The following is a 14,532-nucleotide window of genomic DNA, read 5'->3' as shown; positions in this document are numbered from 1 at the left end:
TTTCTCCCTATTCTACGAGATACTATTGGATTAATTTGAGTGAGAATATTCCATATAGATAAATGAATTTATTGATCAATACAACAGATATGGTTTAATACTGTTACAATTTGGATTATAAACTGTTGTATTGAGATCAATATGTTGCTGTCTCCCGCTCCGCTATGAAACAATTCTAATAATAATAATGAAATATCATAAATGTATAAAAGTATTACTCTGAAAGTTATCTTATTATGTTATTTGGTTGAGTTACGAATTAGTCTGTTTAGATATGCTCTTTTAAAACTGCCAGATTTGTCTGTGGAATTGATTGTAATTCTATCTGCACACACGTTCAGTAATGATTTAAACAGGTGCCTCGCAGGTGCCTGCACTAATGACCGTCCTGGGAGTCCTTTAAATATGAGGTACCAGCAGGATAGGTTCACTATAACCCTCTGAGGAAACGACCAGATTGTGCCGGTCGAGAAACGCGTCAGGGCTGCTATAGGATCCGACTACCTTTCATCCTACTACCTCCATTTCTCACGGACTTTATCTGTTCCAGCTCTACTCCACTGTCGGGTAAAAATCTGCCCGAGTTCAGCCTCCTCACTGGTCCGTTTTTGAATTACGGGGACCGTGGCTGCCAGCTCACTTCCACTGTCGGGTCCGAATCTGCCCGATTAAAGCCACCTGCACGGGTCCCTTTTGCAAACACGGGGACCGTGGCTATTAACTTATCTCCTTGGATCAACGGCACTTCGGTTAATTACAGCACCGTCAGATGATCCATAGGAGTGGTGAGCAGTCAGGAGTCTGACAAGACTCAGTAAGGAGAGAGCAGTGGATACAGCCGCTGGAACAAACAGACACCCGAGCACTCGGGAGTGCTTTATTCACATCAAGGAAGCGGTAAGCGTTAATTCCCTATATGAGGATATACTAAACCAAACGGAACTGGTGCTCTGTCTATTGGAGGTAATTCACAGATATTTAACACAAATCAACAGTGCACTGACTTTGTATACATGTGACTTTCACTTTGAACAAATTAATACAAGTATGAGACTATTATATGGATAAGATCCGCAGCACTTAAAACACCAGCTGCCTAAAATTTCCAGGATTACTTCATATTGTCATATACTAGTATACTAGTGCACTCTAAATGTGTGGAATATATGGAGTGGTAGTACGGAATTAATTCATAATCATTTTATTAATATCTTATTTTGTGATCACTGTTTTAATAAATTGTGAATTTTGCTAAGTCTGCCTGCGCTCTCTTGTTTAGTCTTTTCTATTAGGGCGTCAGCTTAGAAACCTCAAAAAAGTATATAGGCACTGGTATATATGCCTAGAATTTGAAAATGGTGCAGGGGGATGAGGTGTTGGCAAGCGACCAAAGGTGTCGAATTAATATTGTAAAACCAGGTACTATAAAAACATAAAATTTATTTCAGAAGACAAAGCACTAAAAGGGGTAATAAGTAGGATAATAACAATTAAAAATGCAGCCTAATTCAAAGTATTGTATAAAAAAGCGAAGGCAAAACTTAAAAAATTCAAAAACACATCCGGATGTGGGGCGGACGTGACGCTCCACACAGTCCGGACCGGAAGTCGACGGACTCACCCGTTTTTATGCTTTTTTAAGCAATTGACTGTCTCGTTTTAAACTATGAACATATCAGCAGGTTCCTCTATTAGACTAGTTCTATGTTTATTTATGTATCCATGCATTTTGACCATATGACAATACCACATCAATTAACAAACAGGAAGTGATGTTGACAACACTTCCCTTAGTTATGAGGTATAAATATGCTCTGTCTCTAGCCTCTCACCACCCCTTGATGAAGTCCATGAGGGACGAAACGCGTTGGGTGCTACTCTGATTATACCTCAACCACTGAAGTTAAGCTACCTCTCCCCTTTTTTATCTTATATCCTGTATATTTTATACCTTATCTCTCATGTTTTTATGTACTTTTTTATGAATTTTGGCATATGTTTTTTAATTTTTTAAGTTTTGCCTTCGCTTTTTTATACAATACTTTGAATTAGGCTGCATTTTTAATTGTTATTATCCTACATATTACCCCTTTTAGTGCTTTGTCTTCTGAAATAAATGTTATGTTTTTATAGTACCTGGTTTTACAATATTAATCCGACACCTTTGGTCGCTTGCCAACACCTCATCCCCCTGCACCATATATATATATATATATATATATATATTGATAGATAGATAGATAGATATTTTTAACTTGCAGCTCAGTTCAAACTGTGTGAAGTCACAGCATTTTCAGATGCACGTGAACAAAGTGCTCTAGGGTAAAGTGAACCAAACAGTACAAACAATAGAAATATATATTGTCTTTTTATTTTTCTATTTTTTAAACTTATAGCTCAGTTCAAGCTACATGAATCTCATGGCTTATAGATGCACATGAACAGAGCACACTAAACAGTACAATTTATAGCAGTGTATAACACAGCTTACATCAGCATGCCCCCTAAACAGTTACTATGCAGAGCACAGCCATTTGTGAGACTCTGGACACAGCACAGCCAGTATATCACAGCATGTTTAATGCACCAGGCACCAGGGTTTAATAGCTAAGTATGCATATTCCCCTTACTGGACTGTTCGTCTAGAGAACCTTACTTTCCAGGAGCCACATATCATCTTTTGGCTTTGATACGGAGATACAGTACCAGTCTTCCGTTTCCCTTCCCAGCTAGCGTTGCTAAAACATGTGGAATTTTCCGCTTCTGAAATGTGGAGGTTATTAAACGATGGATATAGATCTTGCTTCCAGCAGCAAAATGTCAATCCATCCACTCACTTGCTCCAATCTAGCTAGCTGACATGCGCAGTAGCATATGTCAGCTGGCTAGGTTGGAGGTCATGCTGTGATGTGATGCCAGTAGTACAGTACCAGCAACACAGAGGAGATATAAAACATCAGTCAGACACTGATCTATATTAAAATAAGTGAAGCAGCAAATCCCTGTTACTAAATATCTGCTCTGATAAGTGTAGAGGTCTTTCTAGCTGCCCATTCGGTAAAGGTGGCTATGGCTCTTCTAAGTATTCATGACTAAGGACAGCAGCCCCTAGAGAAATGGGCAGCACTGTGCACCATAACAGGTAGCAGTTGGTAATAAGCCTTGGTCACCGTGAAACAACTAACATTTAAGTCTTCTGGGGAATGTTTCATAGGCTTTACCCATGGATGTGACTGTCATTGCCATTAAACATTATGGGGCTGATGCTGACTTTCAACTCATTTGCATAGCAAAATGCAGATGTAAAATTCATGCACAAAGAGGTAATTATTTATAGATATTTATAAAGCACTAGCTTTATCATTTGTGCATTATAATAAGTAATCAGGTTATTATTTAACATTGGACAAATTGCAATCTGTGGGTCTGATTCAGAGATGTACATAAACCCACAGATGAGTGATTATCGTCAGTCTGATGGTCTTGCGATAGTGATGGCAGAGACAATTTGTTCACAAAGTGATTGGCAGTCAAGGACTGTTTGGGGTGGTAACGGACAGTGGTATAAAAAATGCAGGTGTGTTGCGATCATTTCAGTGGCATGATTGAGGCTGCAAGCCCCTATACAGCTGTAATGTCTCGGGTGCCTTACTTCCTGTGGCAGTACAAATTTGCAGATGCGAATGCATTTGTTTTGTATACATCTCTGAATCAGGCCCAGTGTCAGCTCTGCATTAATAGCATTGTAGTTAGGGTTTATGTCAGATGCATAAAGTATACACTAACACACATGGACAGAGTATCAATATTTGCATGTGATTGAGATCTGCATGGTCCATATGTGATTGCTTTATTAATAAGACTGACATAGAGCTATTGCAGTTTTTATGGTTCGACCATTGCTGTATCTAAGGAAGCAATTGGTATGACATCATGTGCGGATGCTGAAAGTGGGCATTTCACTCCTTGGGGGTCATTCAGACCCGATCGCACCCTGCCTTTTCTTGCAGCCATGCGATCGGGTCTGAACAGCGCATGCATGCAGTCCGCAATGTGCAGGTGCATTGCTTCTGGCGACAGGGGTTGCCGGACAGCGACGGATTCTACGAAAAAAGCAATCGCAGGGGCGATCGCAAGAAGATTGACAGGAAGAAGGCGTTCATGGGCGGCAACTCAAAGTTTCCAGGGAGTGTCCTGGAAAATGCAGGCGCGCCCAGCCGTTTAGGAGGCGGATTTCTGACATCAGCAACAGCCCGGATCATTGCAGCGGCTGAGTAAGTTAGGGCCGTGCAGAAACTGCACAAACTTTTGTTTGTGCAGCTCTCTGCACAGCCGTTTGCACCCCTGCACAGCTATTACCCCCTACCCTGTAGGCGGCAATTACCTGGTCGCAGCAGTGCAAAAAACAGCCTGCGTGCGACCAGGTCGGAATTACCCCCCTTGTACATTCAGATGCATGGAAGCACACAAGGAAAGGACTTTGGGCCTAATTCAAGGTTGATTGCAAAATAAAATTTTCCCCTCATGGGCAAAACCATGTGCTCTGCAGGGGGGCAGATATAACATGTGCAGAGAGAGTTAGATTTGGGTGGGTGTGTTCAAACTGAAATCTAACTTGCAGTGTAAAAATAAAGCAGGCAGTATTTACTCTGCACAGACACAAAATAACCCACCCAAACCTAAATCTCTGTACATGTTATATCTGAGGATGTGTTGTGCAGGTGTAAGTGGACATACCTGGATTCTTCGCCTGGAGTCACCTCTCTAACCGGACCTCACTGCTAGAACCCTAGGCAGAGGAACGAGGAACCCCAACCCCAGAGGACCCAATACTGCGGTCACCACGCGTTAGGACGGTGAAAGAAAGATTTATTATTCAGGAACGACTGGTCACCACTGGGAGATCAATTGATCGAAGGCAAATAACATTTCTCATATAAATAAAAATAATACATATAAAGAGGTACGGTACTGTCGCGAGCAGTAAGACTAGGTCACCTTATAATCAAACAAATCAGTATACCATGTATATAAGCATTACTAAACTGGTAGCTTGCAATCTTCCATTATGCTCACACTGGGTTGTCTAACCCTAGTGGTACCTATAATCTGCTTTTACCTAAGCATACACTCAGTTTATAGCGAACCTGAAGTCAGCTGATATATCACAGAAATAGCCCAGTACTGAAATGCTGAAGTTCAGAAAGCAAATATACATCATAGGGTCAGCAGTTCAGTGAAAGTAGGCATGTGGATTCCTAACAGTGCTCAGTCAATAATGGAAAGCATGCATAAGCTGAAAATGTGAGCAAGAGCAGTTTCTAAGCAGAACAGAAAGATTGAGGCAAAGCTGGCATGGCAGGCAGCATGGTTCCATTCCAGTGCATGAGGTAAAAGATTGCAGGCAAATGTGTTTCACAAAAGCCAGCTGACAGAATTTGGCAGTCTATAGGGAAATGCAGCTCATGACACAGTACCGCCTACAAATAAGCACTGTAGCAGTCTTCAGTTAAATACCAAGCAAAGGTGAAGTTATAAAGCAATGCGGAATCAAACATGCAGGCACTCAGGTAATTGCAGAAATGAGGAATCAGGTTAAGTTAGCAGAGCACAGTTCCTTCTATCAGCAAGCCTCCTGTACTTTGTGCGCTGTACTGTAGTGGATCTCTATGCTGAGTGTCTATCTCTCTGTGGTTGGGATCTTATCTGAGGAAAGGCAAGTCCTTCTTTAACTGAGGGTGTCTTTAGTGTGCCTAACTCACTCTCATGAGGTAACTTGCGGTTAACGGGTTTAGACTGCGACTTTTACTGGCAGAAGCACTCAGATGTCTCACTGCACTACAGGGATCAACTCAATCTTTCTCTCCCTCCTCTAAATCCTGCTCAGCATTGTATAATGTCACTTGTTGGAGGGTGCTGGCTGGGGTAAATACCTGTAAGTGGCTGAAGTGCTCGGCGGGTCCTAAGCTCTCTACCAGTGGGACTGTCCCTGGTGCTGGTCTCCCCTTGCTGCAACACAGCTTCTGTGGCTCTGGCTTATCCGGCGGCTCTCCTCAGCAGAGGCTCCGCTCTCCACATCATGTCTCCTCAGCATCACCTCAGCGTAGCATCACTCTCCGCGTTTTTACCTCAGAGGACCACTCCTCATAGCGTCTCTCTCCCTGTTACCCCAGGAGACTCCTCAGCAATCACTTCTGGAGGTAACCTCACCTCCTACTCTTCCCGCTCTGCACCACCCAATCAGCAGCTTCGATTCCTCCTGCTCTGCAGGTATGCACCTGGGTCCTAGTGCTCCACATGTTGTTGTCCTTTGGTTGCTGGCATTGTCTAGCAACCTAGGCAAGGGGAAGCTCTTAACCCTTTCAGCTGCACTGTGCTGGCTAGTGAGAAGTGAGGGTCCCTTTTAGGGAAAATTTAAGTGTCTCACCCAGTTTTATCTCCAGTATATGGGTGATGGTACCTATATAACCACATATAGCCCCATAAATCCAAGTTAATAGGATATCCATCCAGTGTCACACCTGCAGTGCACATGGTTTTGCCCATTAGGGGAAAATTTTATTTTGCAATCAACCTTGAATTAGGTCCTTTGTACAGACACACCTGCAGGCAGGTATTAGGAGATGAGGTTGCCCATATGCAGGCTACATCCAAGCCCCATTCACTCTAGCCAGTGGGGCAAATGAGTAGACTTTGGTGCTGTGTCAAAGTCTACTGTGCATGCACAGATCTCTGAGAAATTTGCGCAGCTGACATTTTTCCAGTGAGTTTTTTTTACTGCACATGTGAAAATCATCAGGACCAATAAATATCTTCCTAAATAGACAGGTACAGCATAGGCATATACAGGAATGTGGGAGCAAGGTACTAATTACCTAGAAACCACCCATCCACCCAGCTCACACCATGACCACAATGGCAATTGTACCTTATTTATGATTTTATAATATAAGCTGTACTATGGGATTATTCAGAGATGAACGCAGATGCATATTGTAAATGTGTTGGGTATTCCTGTGTGGTTACAGGGAGTTGGCTAATCAGACACAGATGTAACATAGGGGGTCATTCAGACCCGATCGCTGCTGTGCATTTTTGTACAGCAGCGATTGGGTCTGAACTGCGTATGCGCCGGCGCCACAGTGCGGCTGTCTTAGGCTAGCGATTGCATCTGCCTGATTGACAGGTAGAGGCGATCGCTGGGCAGGAGGGGGCGGCAACGTTTAGCTGCCGTTTAGGAGGCGCGGTCTGGGCAACACAGGCATGCCCAGACTATTGGGAGGGCGGTCCGCGACTACGTGACATCACACGCAGTCACTGCGACCCTCAAAGCGATGGGTAGCACTCAACCAGCGCGCAGGAGCTCCACTGGCTGGGAGCTGCACTGGCTGGGAGCTACTCCTAGAGTACAAAAGCATTGCCCCTGTGCAATGCTTTTGTACTTGTGCGATGGGGCAGGGACTGACATACGAGGAGGACTAGCCCTGTGCTGGGCGTCCCCCTGCATGTCAGGGAAGCTGAGTGTAGATCTGCTAAATTTAGGCCTGAATCACCCCCATAGTGTGAACATGTTGCTGAAATTGGTTGCATATAGAGATGTTGAATTGCTCTAGCATATGGCTCGTGAAAGATTCAAAGGTGCGACCGATGGTGGAGTCTAAAGATGCACAAAGCATGATTGCGGCATCTGTAGACACTGACAGTCTTGACATATTTGGATACTAGGATGTACACTAGGGAACTGCATTGTAGCATCATGAGCATATAGTCACAGACACAACTAGAGCAAAAGACATACGGAAGGCCGCAACTGCGTCCAACTCAGAATAAGACCCTATGAGGTAGAATCCCACCCCTCCACATACCCCACCCACACAACAGACCCCAATCCCATTAGGGCTGCTTCCATAAATTAATTAATATTGATCACACCATCGGGCACAAATTGCTGTAAAGTCCAGTTTTTGTCACGGGAGACTTTAGGCGATCAATTCAATTTCCCCCCATGAAGCCAAGTTTTTTTTTAATAAACCTATTTAATTGTTACAGGTTTACGTTAGACGGAATCATGGACCAAACATTGGTGGATGAGTTGTGTAACTCTATCTTGTTCAAGCATAAAGGCATGTACTTTGAAGCAGAATTATCTACACCGGAAGTTGTGGACTCTATAGAACATATGGAAATTAGAGACAGTGATGTTTTTATTGTCACCTTCCCAAGATCTGGTAAGTTAGTAATTCTAAGTAAATGATGTATGCAGCTTTAAGATTTTCTTATTTTATAATTTCCATGGATACAAAAAATAAATGGGAATCAGTCAAGTTAACAAAAAGTCAAAAACATTAATTCAGTAGCCTGTGTATTTTGATTGCATCGTCTATTTTGAAATATGTCAACTAAATGTTTCATTATTTGAATAATAAAACAGATCAAAAGTGTTACTGATGTACCCTATACAGTATATTTCATTATCTTATATTAAATGCTGTTTCTTGTGGTTTTTATACATCATTTACCTATTTTTTTAGCATGATAATTAGTTTGCACTTGAAGATGGCAGGTATTGCAAGGGGAGCAAAACTGTATGCCTTCTGATGACCTGACTGGGCTTTTGCAGATTGGGGTGTTATTTGCAGAATGCAGGCTTTTCTGGCTATGCCTTATTCTAAGGGCAGAAACAATTCAAATGCTGAACCAGAAATTCAGATAAACTTTAGGGGATGGAGACTGCAAACTTTGGAAGGTCTTTCCGGCTATGCAGGTGCACACAGAGTATACAATTACTTGGATTTTAACATACTTTGCAATAGAGATTGATTTCTGCAATTGGCAACCACTACGGTACAGTATATTATGGTGAATTATGAGCTGCACTAAGAAAATAAACATTAACCAGTGCGTTTCCTGAATAAAGGCCACTTCGGATTGTTTTCTTTTTAGATGTTCCACTATGTTTTCCCTTTTTACTGTGGAATTCAATCCCTCTACATTCCATGAGGCCATCTTAATTTTATGCCCTATTTCACGCCCTTTTTAAGTCTTTTACAGAAATACCGTTCCTCTGCCCTATAAGATTTTTGTAATTGCTACAGGCATCCCTCCCGTGAGGTTCCCTCACCTGGCTAAGCCATTTCCTCTTATCCAATACCAATGCCCCATGCCCTCCTCCACACTCAGACGGATCTCATATTTTGTATTGCTATAATCCTTATCTTTATCTCCCAAACTCCCCGTGTTCCAATGCATTATTACCTTTGCTAAATATCGTTACCACAAATCTCAAATCATTTAAACAATTGTCCATATTGGAAATTCTTGGTTTCCATGCTTCTTCCACTGTAGATGGATTCTACTTGCTGTCTTCGAGGGCACACCAACAACACAGCCACCTCCTCCAGGCTATGGCCATGCTCTCGGTCAAGAACAAGGTCTCACTTTTGACACACACATTTTAATATATTTTTTACTGCAAAACTACAAGTCACAGCAAGCCCTGTAATGCCCAATTGTAGTGGTTGCATGTTAGTTGAACTATAACCATGTTTGGGAATCAAATCCCTCTGCCACCAGCAGTACATCTGAAAAATAAGATAAATAAAGACACACACTCCTTTAAAAACATAATTCATTTAAAAAAACATATTTGCAAAACAAAAATCATATGGAACAACAAACAACTTGTACTTTGAGGGACCACAACTAAAATGAAATCGCACCTGTCATTCTCATTAAAATAAATTGGGTGCAGTCAGAGCGTGAGCATGAGAGAAGCCATCAATATTAGTTAGTAGTAACCACTGACACTGGTTTTTCTACTACTACTCCTCCCAGTTGTTCCATTTTGACAATAATACAGGCCTGGCCAACCTGTAGCTATCAGCTGTTGTGAAACTACTAAGTCTAAGCATGCTTTGCCAGAAGACTGGTGGGAGGGTATGCTGGGACTGCAATAGTATTTTAGTTTAAAATTAAGGAGGAAAACAATTTTTTTTTCTAAAGAAATATATTTATTTTTATACATCCCTGTTACACACACCAGTGCTAACAGGAGTATACCGGTGTATGAACAGAGAGGGAAGCGAAGCAAACGAACTCACAGACAGTATAACATAACATACACAGGAGGTGATGGAATAACTAATAAACACAAAGTGATCGGAGAAGCCCAAAGGCTCAGGAATTGGGTGTCTCCCTAGTGTCAGGAATGCTCAGATGGAATAGAGCGGACAATGAAGCGAGGTGTAGTGATTTAACATGTGGAGCACCTGAAATGATGTTGCTAAGAGCAACAGAAAAAACCCCAAAGGGTTACCAACGGGTGTGGGAATAAACTCCTTGGTCAGAGATAGAAATATAGACACAAGGAGAGTATCCACAATCCTAACCCCCACTTGCAGGGCACAGGTTCAGCTTACTGCCACTAAACTGACACCTGGACGCCCTGCACAGTGAGGGAGGATTAAGTAAGCAGGTCTGAGAGTACAGCCGCAAACCTGCTGGATTCACAGAATAGAAAAAGAACCCCAGCAGGTCAAACAACTGACTCCAGTCTTACTACTAGGTCCGGATTGGCAGAATGAAGTACCGAATCCCAAGGCCTATTCGCAGTAAGCAACAAGTAAATACAAAGTCACACAGTACTAGCTAACTCTCTGGAACTGACTAACAAACAAAGATTCAGCAGCATTTGCCTAGCCTGAGAGGATGGTTTATATAGCAGGTGCTGTCCACGCCCCACTCAGACCTCACAGACTGTGAGTACAAAACCAGCGCCGGATTCCCTGCCGTGCACAGAGCCTGTAACCACTACACAGTAGAAACCCGGACCGGAGTATCAGCTGCGCTCAGGTTACTTCGCTAACACTTGCCTCCCGGTTGCCATGGCGACGTGGCAGCACAGAGCAGGAGATCCTAACAGTACCCCCCCTCTGACGAGGGGCCAAAGAACCCCTACCACCGGGTTTATCGGGGAACTGCGAGAAGAAAGAGCGTATCAGTCTGGGGGCATGAAGATCACAACTGCGCACCCACGACCGCTCCTCCGGGCCATACCCCTTCCAGTGCACCAAAAATGACAGCCGACCCCGAACCATCTTGGAGTCAAGAACCCTTTCAACCACAAACTCCCTCTGACCCCGTATCAGAAGAGGAGAAGGTCTTCCACTGGTAGAAGGATTACTAACCGCCAGTTTTAAAAGAGAACAATGAAATGTTTTATTGATACCCAATGAACGGGGCAGATCTAACTGAAATGCCACCGGATTGATAACCCTGGTGATCTTATAAGGGCCGATGAACCGGGGGCCTAACTTATGAGATGGCTGTCTCAACTTCAAATTCTTGGTGGACAACCAGACGAAGTCTCCTAATTTGAAGCTGCAGGGTCTTCTCCGCTAATCAAAAACCCTTTTGGTCACTAATGACACAGACACAAGGGCTTTCTTCACTTTCCTCCAAATACCCCTAAGGACCGAAACAACAGAGGAACCACAAGGCGTGGAATCCAGGGGGTCAAAAGAATTGGCTTTAGGATGATGCCCATACACACAAAGGAAGGGAGAGATCCCTGTAGCAGAGTGAGCCACGTTGTTATAGGCAAACTCCGCCATGGACAGATGAGCAACCCAGTCAGTATGACACTTGGAGACATAACACCTGAGGAACTGCTCCAAGGACTGGTTCACCCTCTCAGTCTGCCCATTAGACTGTGGATGGTAGCCTGACGACAAGCTCACAGAAATCTGGAGATCAGAACAAAATGCCCTCCAGAAATTGGCCTCAAACTGGGATCCACGGTCAGAGACCACATCAAGTGGCAACCCGTGGAGGCGCACAACATGCTGCATAAATAACTCAGACAGGCGTCTGGCCGATGGCAACCCAACCAGTGGAACGAAATGCGCCATCTTCGAAAACCTGTCAACGACAACCCAAATGGCTGTCATCCCCGAGGATTTGGGCAAGTCCACCACAAAATCCATGGAAATGTGGGTCCATGGCTTAGACGGAATAGAGAGTGGATGTAATGGGCCGACAGGAACCCCTCTAGGAGTTTTATTTCGGGCACAAACGTCAGAGGCCCGAACCCACTGATCCACATCCCTAGCCACCGAGGGCCACCACACCGCCCTAGACAGCAACTCCCGAGTTCTGGCAATACCCGGATGCCCTGCCGACCTCTTGGCATGGCATTCCAGGAACACTCGCTGTCTTAACCTAGGAGGCACAAACAAGAGACCTACCGGAAGGTCTGGAGGAGCCTGCTCCTGTGCTCTAAGGACTAATGACAAGAGGCCCTGGGTAATGCCCACTTTAATACATGATGGGGACACAATGGGCAATGGCTCCTCGGTGGTCTCTTGAACTGGAGCAAAACTCCGCGAGAGCGCATCAGCCTTGATGTTTTTTGATCCAGGGCGATATGTTATCAAAAAATTAAAGCGAGCAAAAAACAAAGCCCATCGTGCCTGCCTGGCATTGAGCCACTTCGCTGACTCTAAATATGCCAGATTCTTATGGTCGGTGAGAATTGAGACCACAAACTTAGCCCCCTCAAGCCAGTGTCTCCACTCCCCGAGTGCATCCTTTATAGCCAACAATTCCCGGTTACCCACATCATAATTCATCTCGGCAGACGAAAATTTACGGGAAAAGTAAGCACAGGGATGAAGGCGATTATCAGACACCCCCATCTGAGAGAGCACTGCCCCAATACCTATCTCAGAGGCATCCACTTCTACCACAAAAGGACGCTCTGGATCTGGGTGTCGCAGCACCTTGGCCGAGACAAATGCCCTTTTGAGACGGGCAAAGGCCGCTTTGGCCTCACAAGACCAGTGAGCAACATCCGCCCCTTTCTTAGTGAGTGCCACCAAGGAGGCCACTATAGACGAAAATCCAGCGATAAACCGTCTATAAAAATTTGCAAAGCCCAGAAAACGCTGAAGCGCCTTCAAACTAGTGGGCTGTACCCAATCCAGGACTGCCTGTACCTTAGAACCCTCCATTTGGAAACCTTCTGAGGAGATAATATACCCTAGAAATGTGATTTGCTGGACTTCAAACTCGCACTTCTCCAGCTTCGCCCCAAGCTGGTGGTCTCTGAGTTTCTGGAGGACTAAGCGTACATGCTTCCGATGTTCCTCCAGGGAATGAGAGAAGATTAGGATGTCATCTAGATAAACAACTAAGAATCTATCCAAATATTCCCTGAGCACATCGTTCATGAATTCCTGGAAGACTGCCGGGGCATTAGAGAGCCCAAAAGGCATCACCAAATATTCATAATGCCCTGAGTGGGTATTAAAGGCAGTCTTCCATTCATCCCCCTCTCTTATTCGGATTAGATTGTAAGCACCGCGTAGGTCAATCTTAGAAAAAATGGTGGCAGTACGAAGCTGGTCAAACAAAACCGAAATGAGAGGCAGTGGGTACGAGTTTTTAATCGTGATACGGTTCAATTCCCTGAAGTCGATGCAGGGTCGCAACGAACCGTCCTTTTTACCCACGAAGAAGAACCCCGACCCAACTGGGGACTGTGAGGGTCTGATAAATCCCTTAGCCAAGTTCTCCTGAATGTACTCTGCCATAGCCTGAGTCTCAGGATGTGACAGGGAGTACAACCTGCTCTTGGGAAGCTTAGCATCCGGCAACAAATCAATGGCACAGTCATAGGGGCGATGGGGAGGTAGTACCTCCGCAATTTTTTTGGAGAACACATCCGCAAAATCTGCATAACATCCTGGCAATCCTGGCAAATTTAGCTGCGAGAGCCTGACTGGAAGGCTCAAGCAACTCCTGAAACAATCACTACCCCAACTAAGAATCTCCCCAGAGACCCAGTCAAATTGAGGGTTATGGGCCCTTAACCAGGGTAACCCCAAAACCAATGGGGCAAAAGAACAGACAGTCACATAAAAAGACAATTTTTCAGAGTGTGTGGCTCCAATAAACAAAGGAATTTGGCTGGTGCAGGAGGTCATTTTACCCTGGGACAATGGTTCCCCGTTTAACCCACAGATCTCAATCTCTGATGCCAAAGGTACTGAGGGAACAGAGTGTTCCAGGGCGAATTGACGGTCCATGAAAACCCCATCGGCCCCACTGTCAACAAAGGCCTCAGTCTTGACAGTTTGACCGAGAATCTCCAAAGTCACCGGAATGAGAAAAGTCTTTTTGGGAAATTCTGACTTCTGGCCTGACAGGATATTTCCCATCACCCTCAGGCCCTGAAGTTTTCCGGTTTTTCTGGGCATGATACTACAACATGACCTTTATTCCCACAGTACAAACACAAACCCTGCTGTCTCCTCCGCGTCTTCTCACGCGAGGAGAGGCGGGTAGCCCCAATCTGCATAGGCTCCTCGAAATATTCCTCAGAGTCTGAGGTTCCCTTGGGAAAAAAGGAAACTGCGGTCTCCCTTTCAAGCCTACGCTCTCTCAGCCATCTATCCACCCGGATGGATAACTGCATGAGCTGATCTAAGCTATCAGGCGAGGGATATTGTACCAGTTGGTCCTTTATCTGGT

At 44.4% G+C, this 14,532-nt stretch overlaps 1 protein-coding gene across 5 annotated transcripts in view; it reads left to right on the top strand.

The window, feature by feature from the left end:
* Nucleotides 1-14,532, top strand: part of LOC134909856 (amine sulfotransferase-like) — a 455,842-nt gene that overhangs the window by 376,399 nt on the left and 64,911 nt on the right. For all 5 annotated transcript variants that reach the window (XM_063917179.1, XM_063917178.1, XM_063917180.1 and 2 more), the window contains one exon: nt 8,050-8,228. In XM_063917179.1, the coding sequence (XP_063773249.1) occupies nt 8,069-8,228 (160 nt within the window). In that variant the 5' untranslated portion in view covers nt 8,050-8,068. The remainder of the gene's footprint in view (nt 1-8,049; nt 8,229-14,532) is intronic.

The sequence above is a fragment of the Pseudophryne corroboree genome, chromosome 4 (assembly GCF_028390025.1).
Source record: "Pseudophryne corroboree isolate aPseCor3 chromosome 4, aPseCor3.hap2, whole genome shotgun sequence".
Lineage (NCBI taxonomy): Eukaryota > Metazoa > Chordata > Amphibia > Anura > Myobatrachidae > Pseudophryne > Pseudophryne corroboree.
The sequence above is the reverse complement of the archived record's forward strand: the minus strand, read 5'-3'. Positions and strand labels throughout refer to the sequence as shown.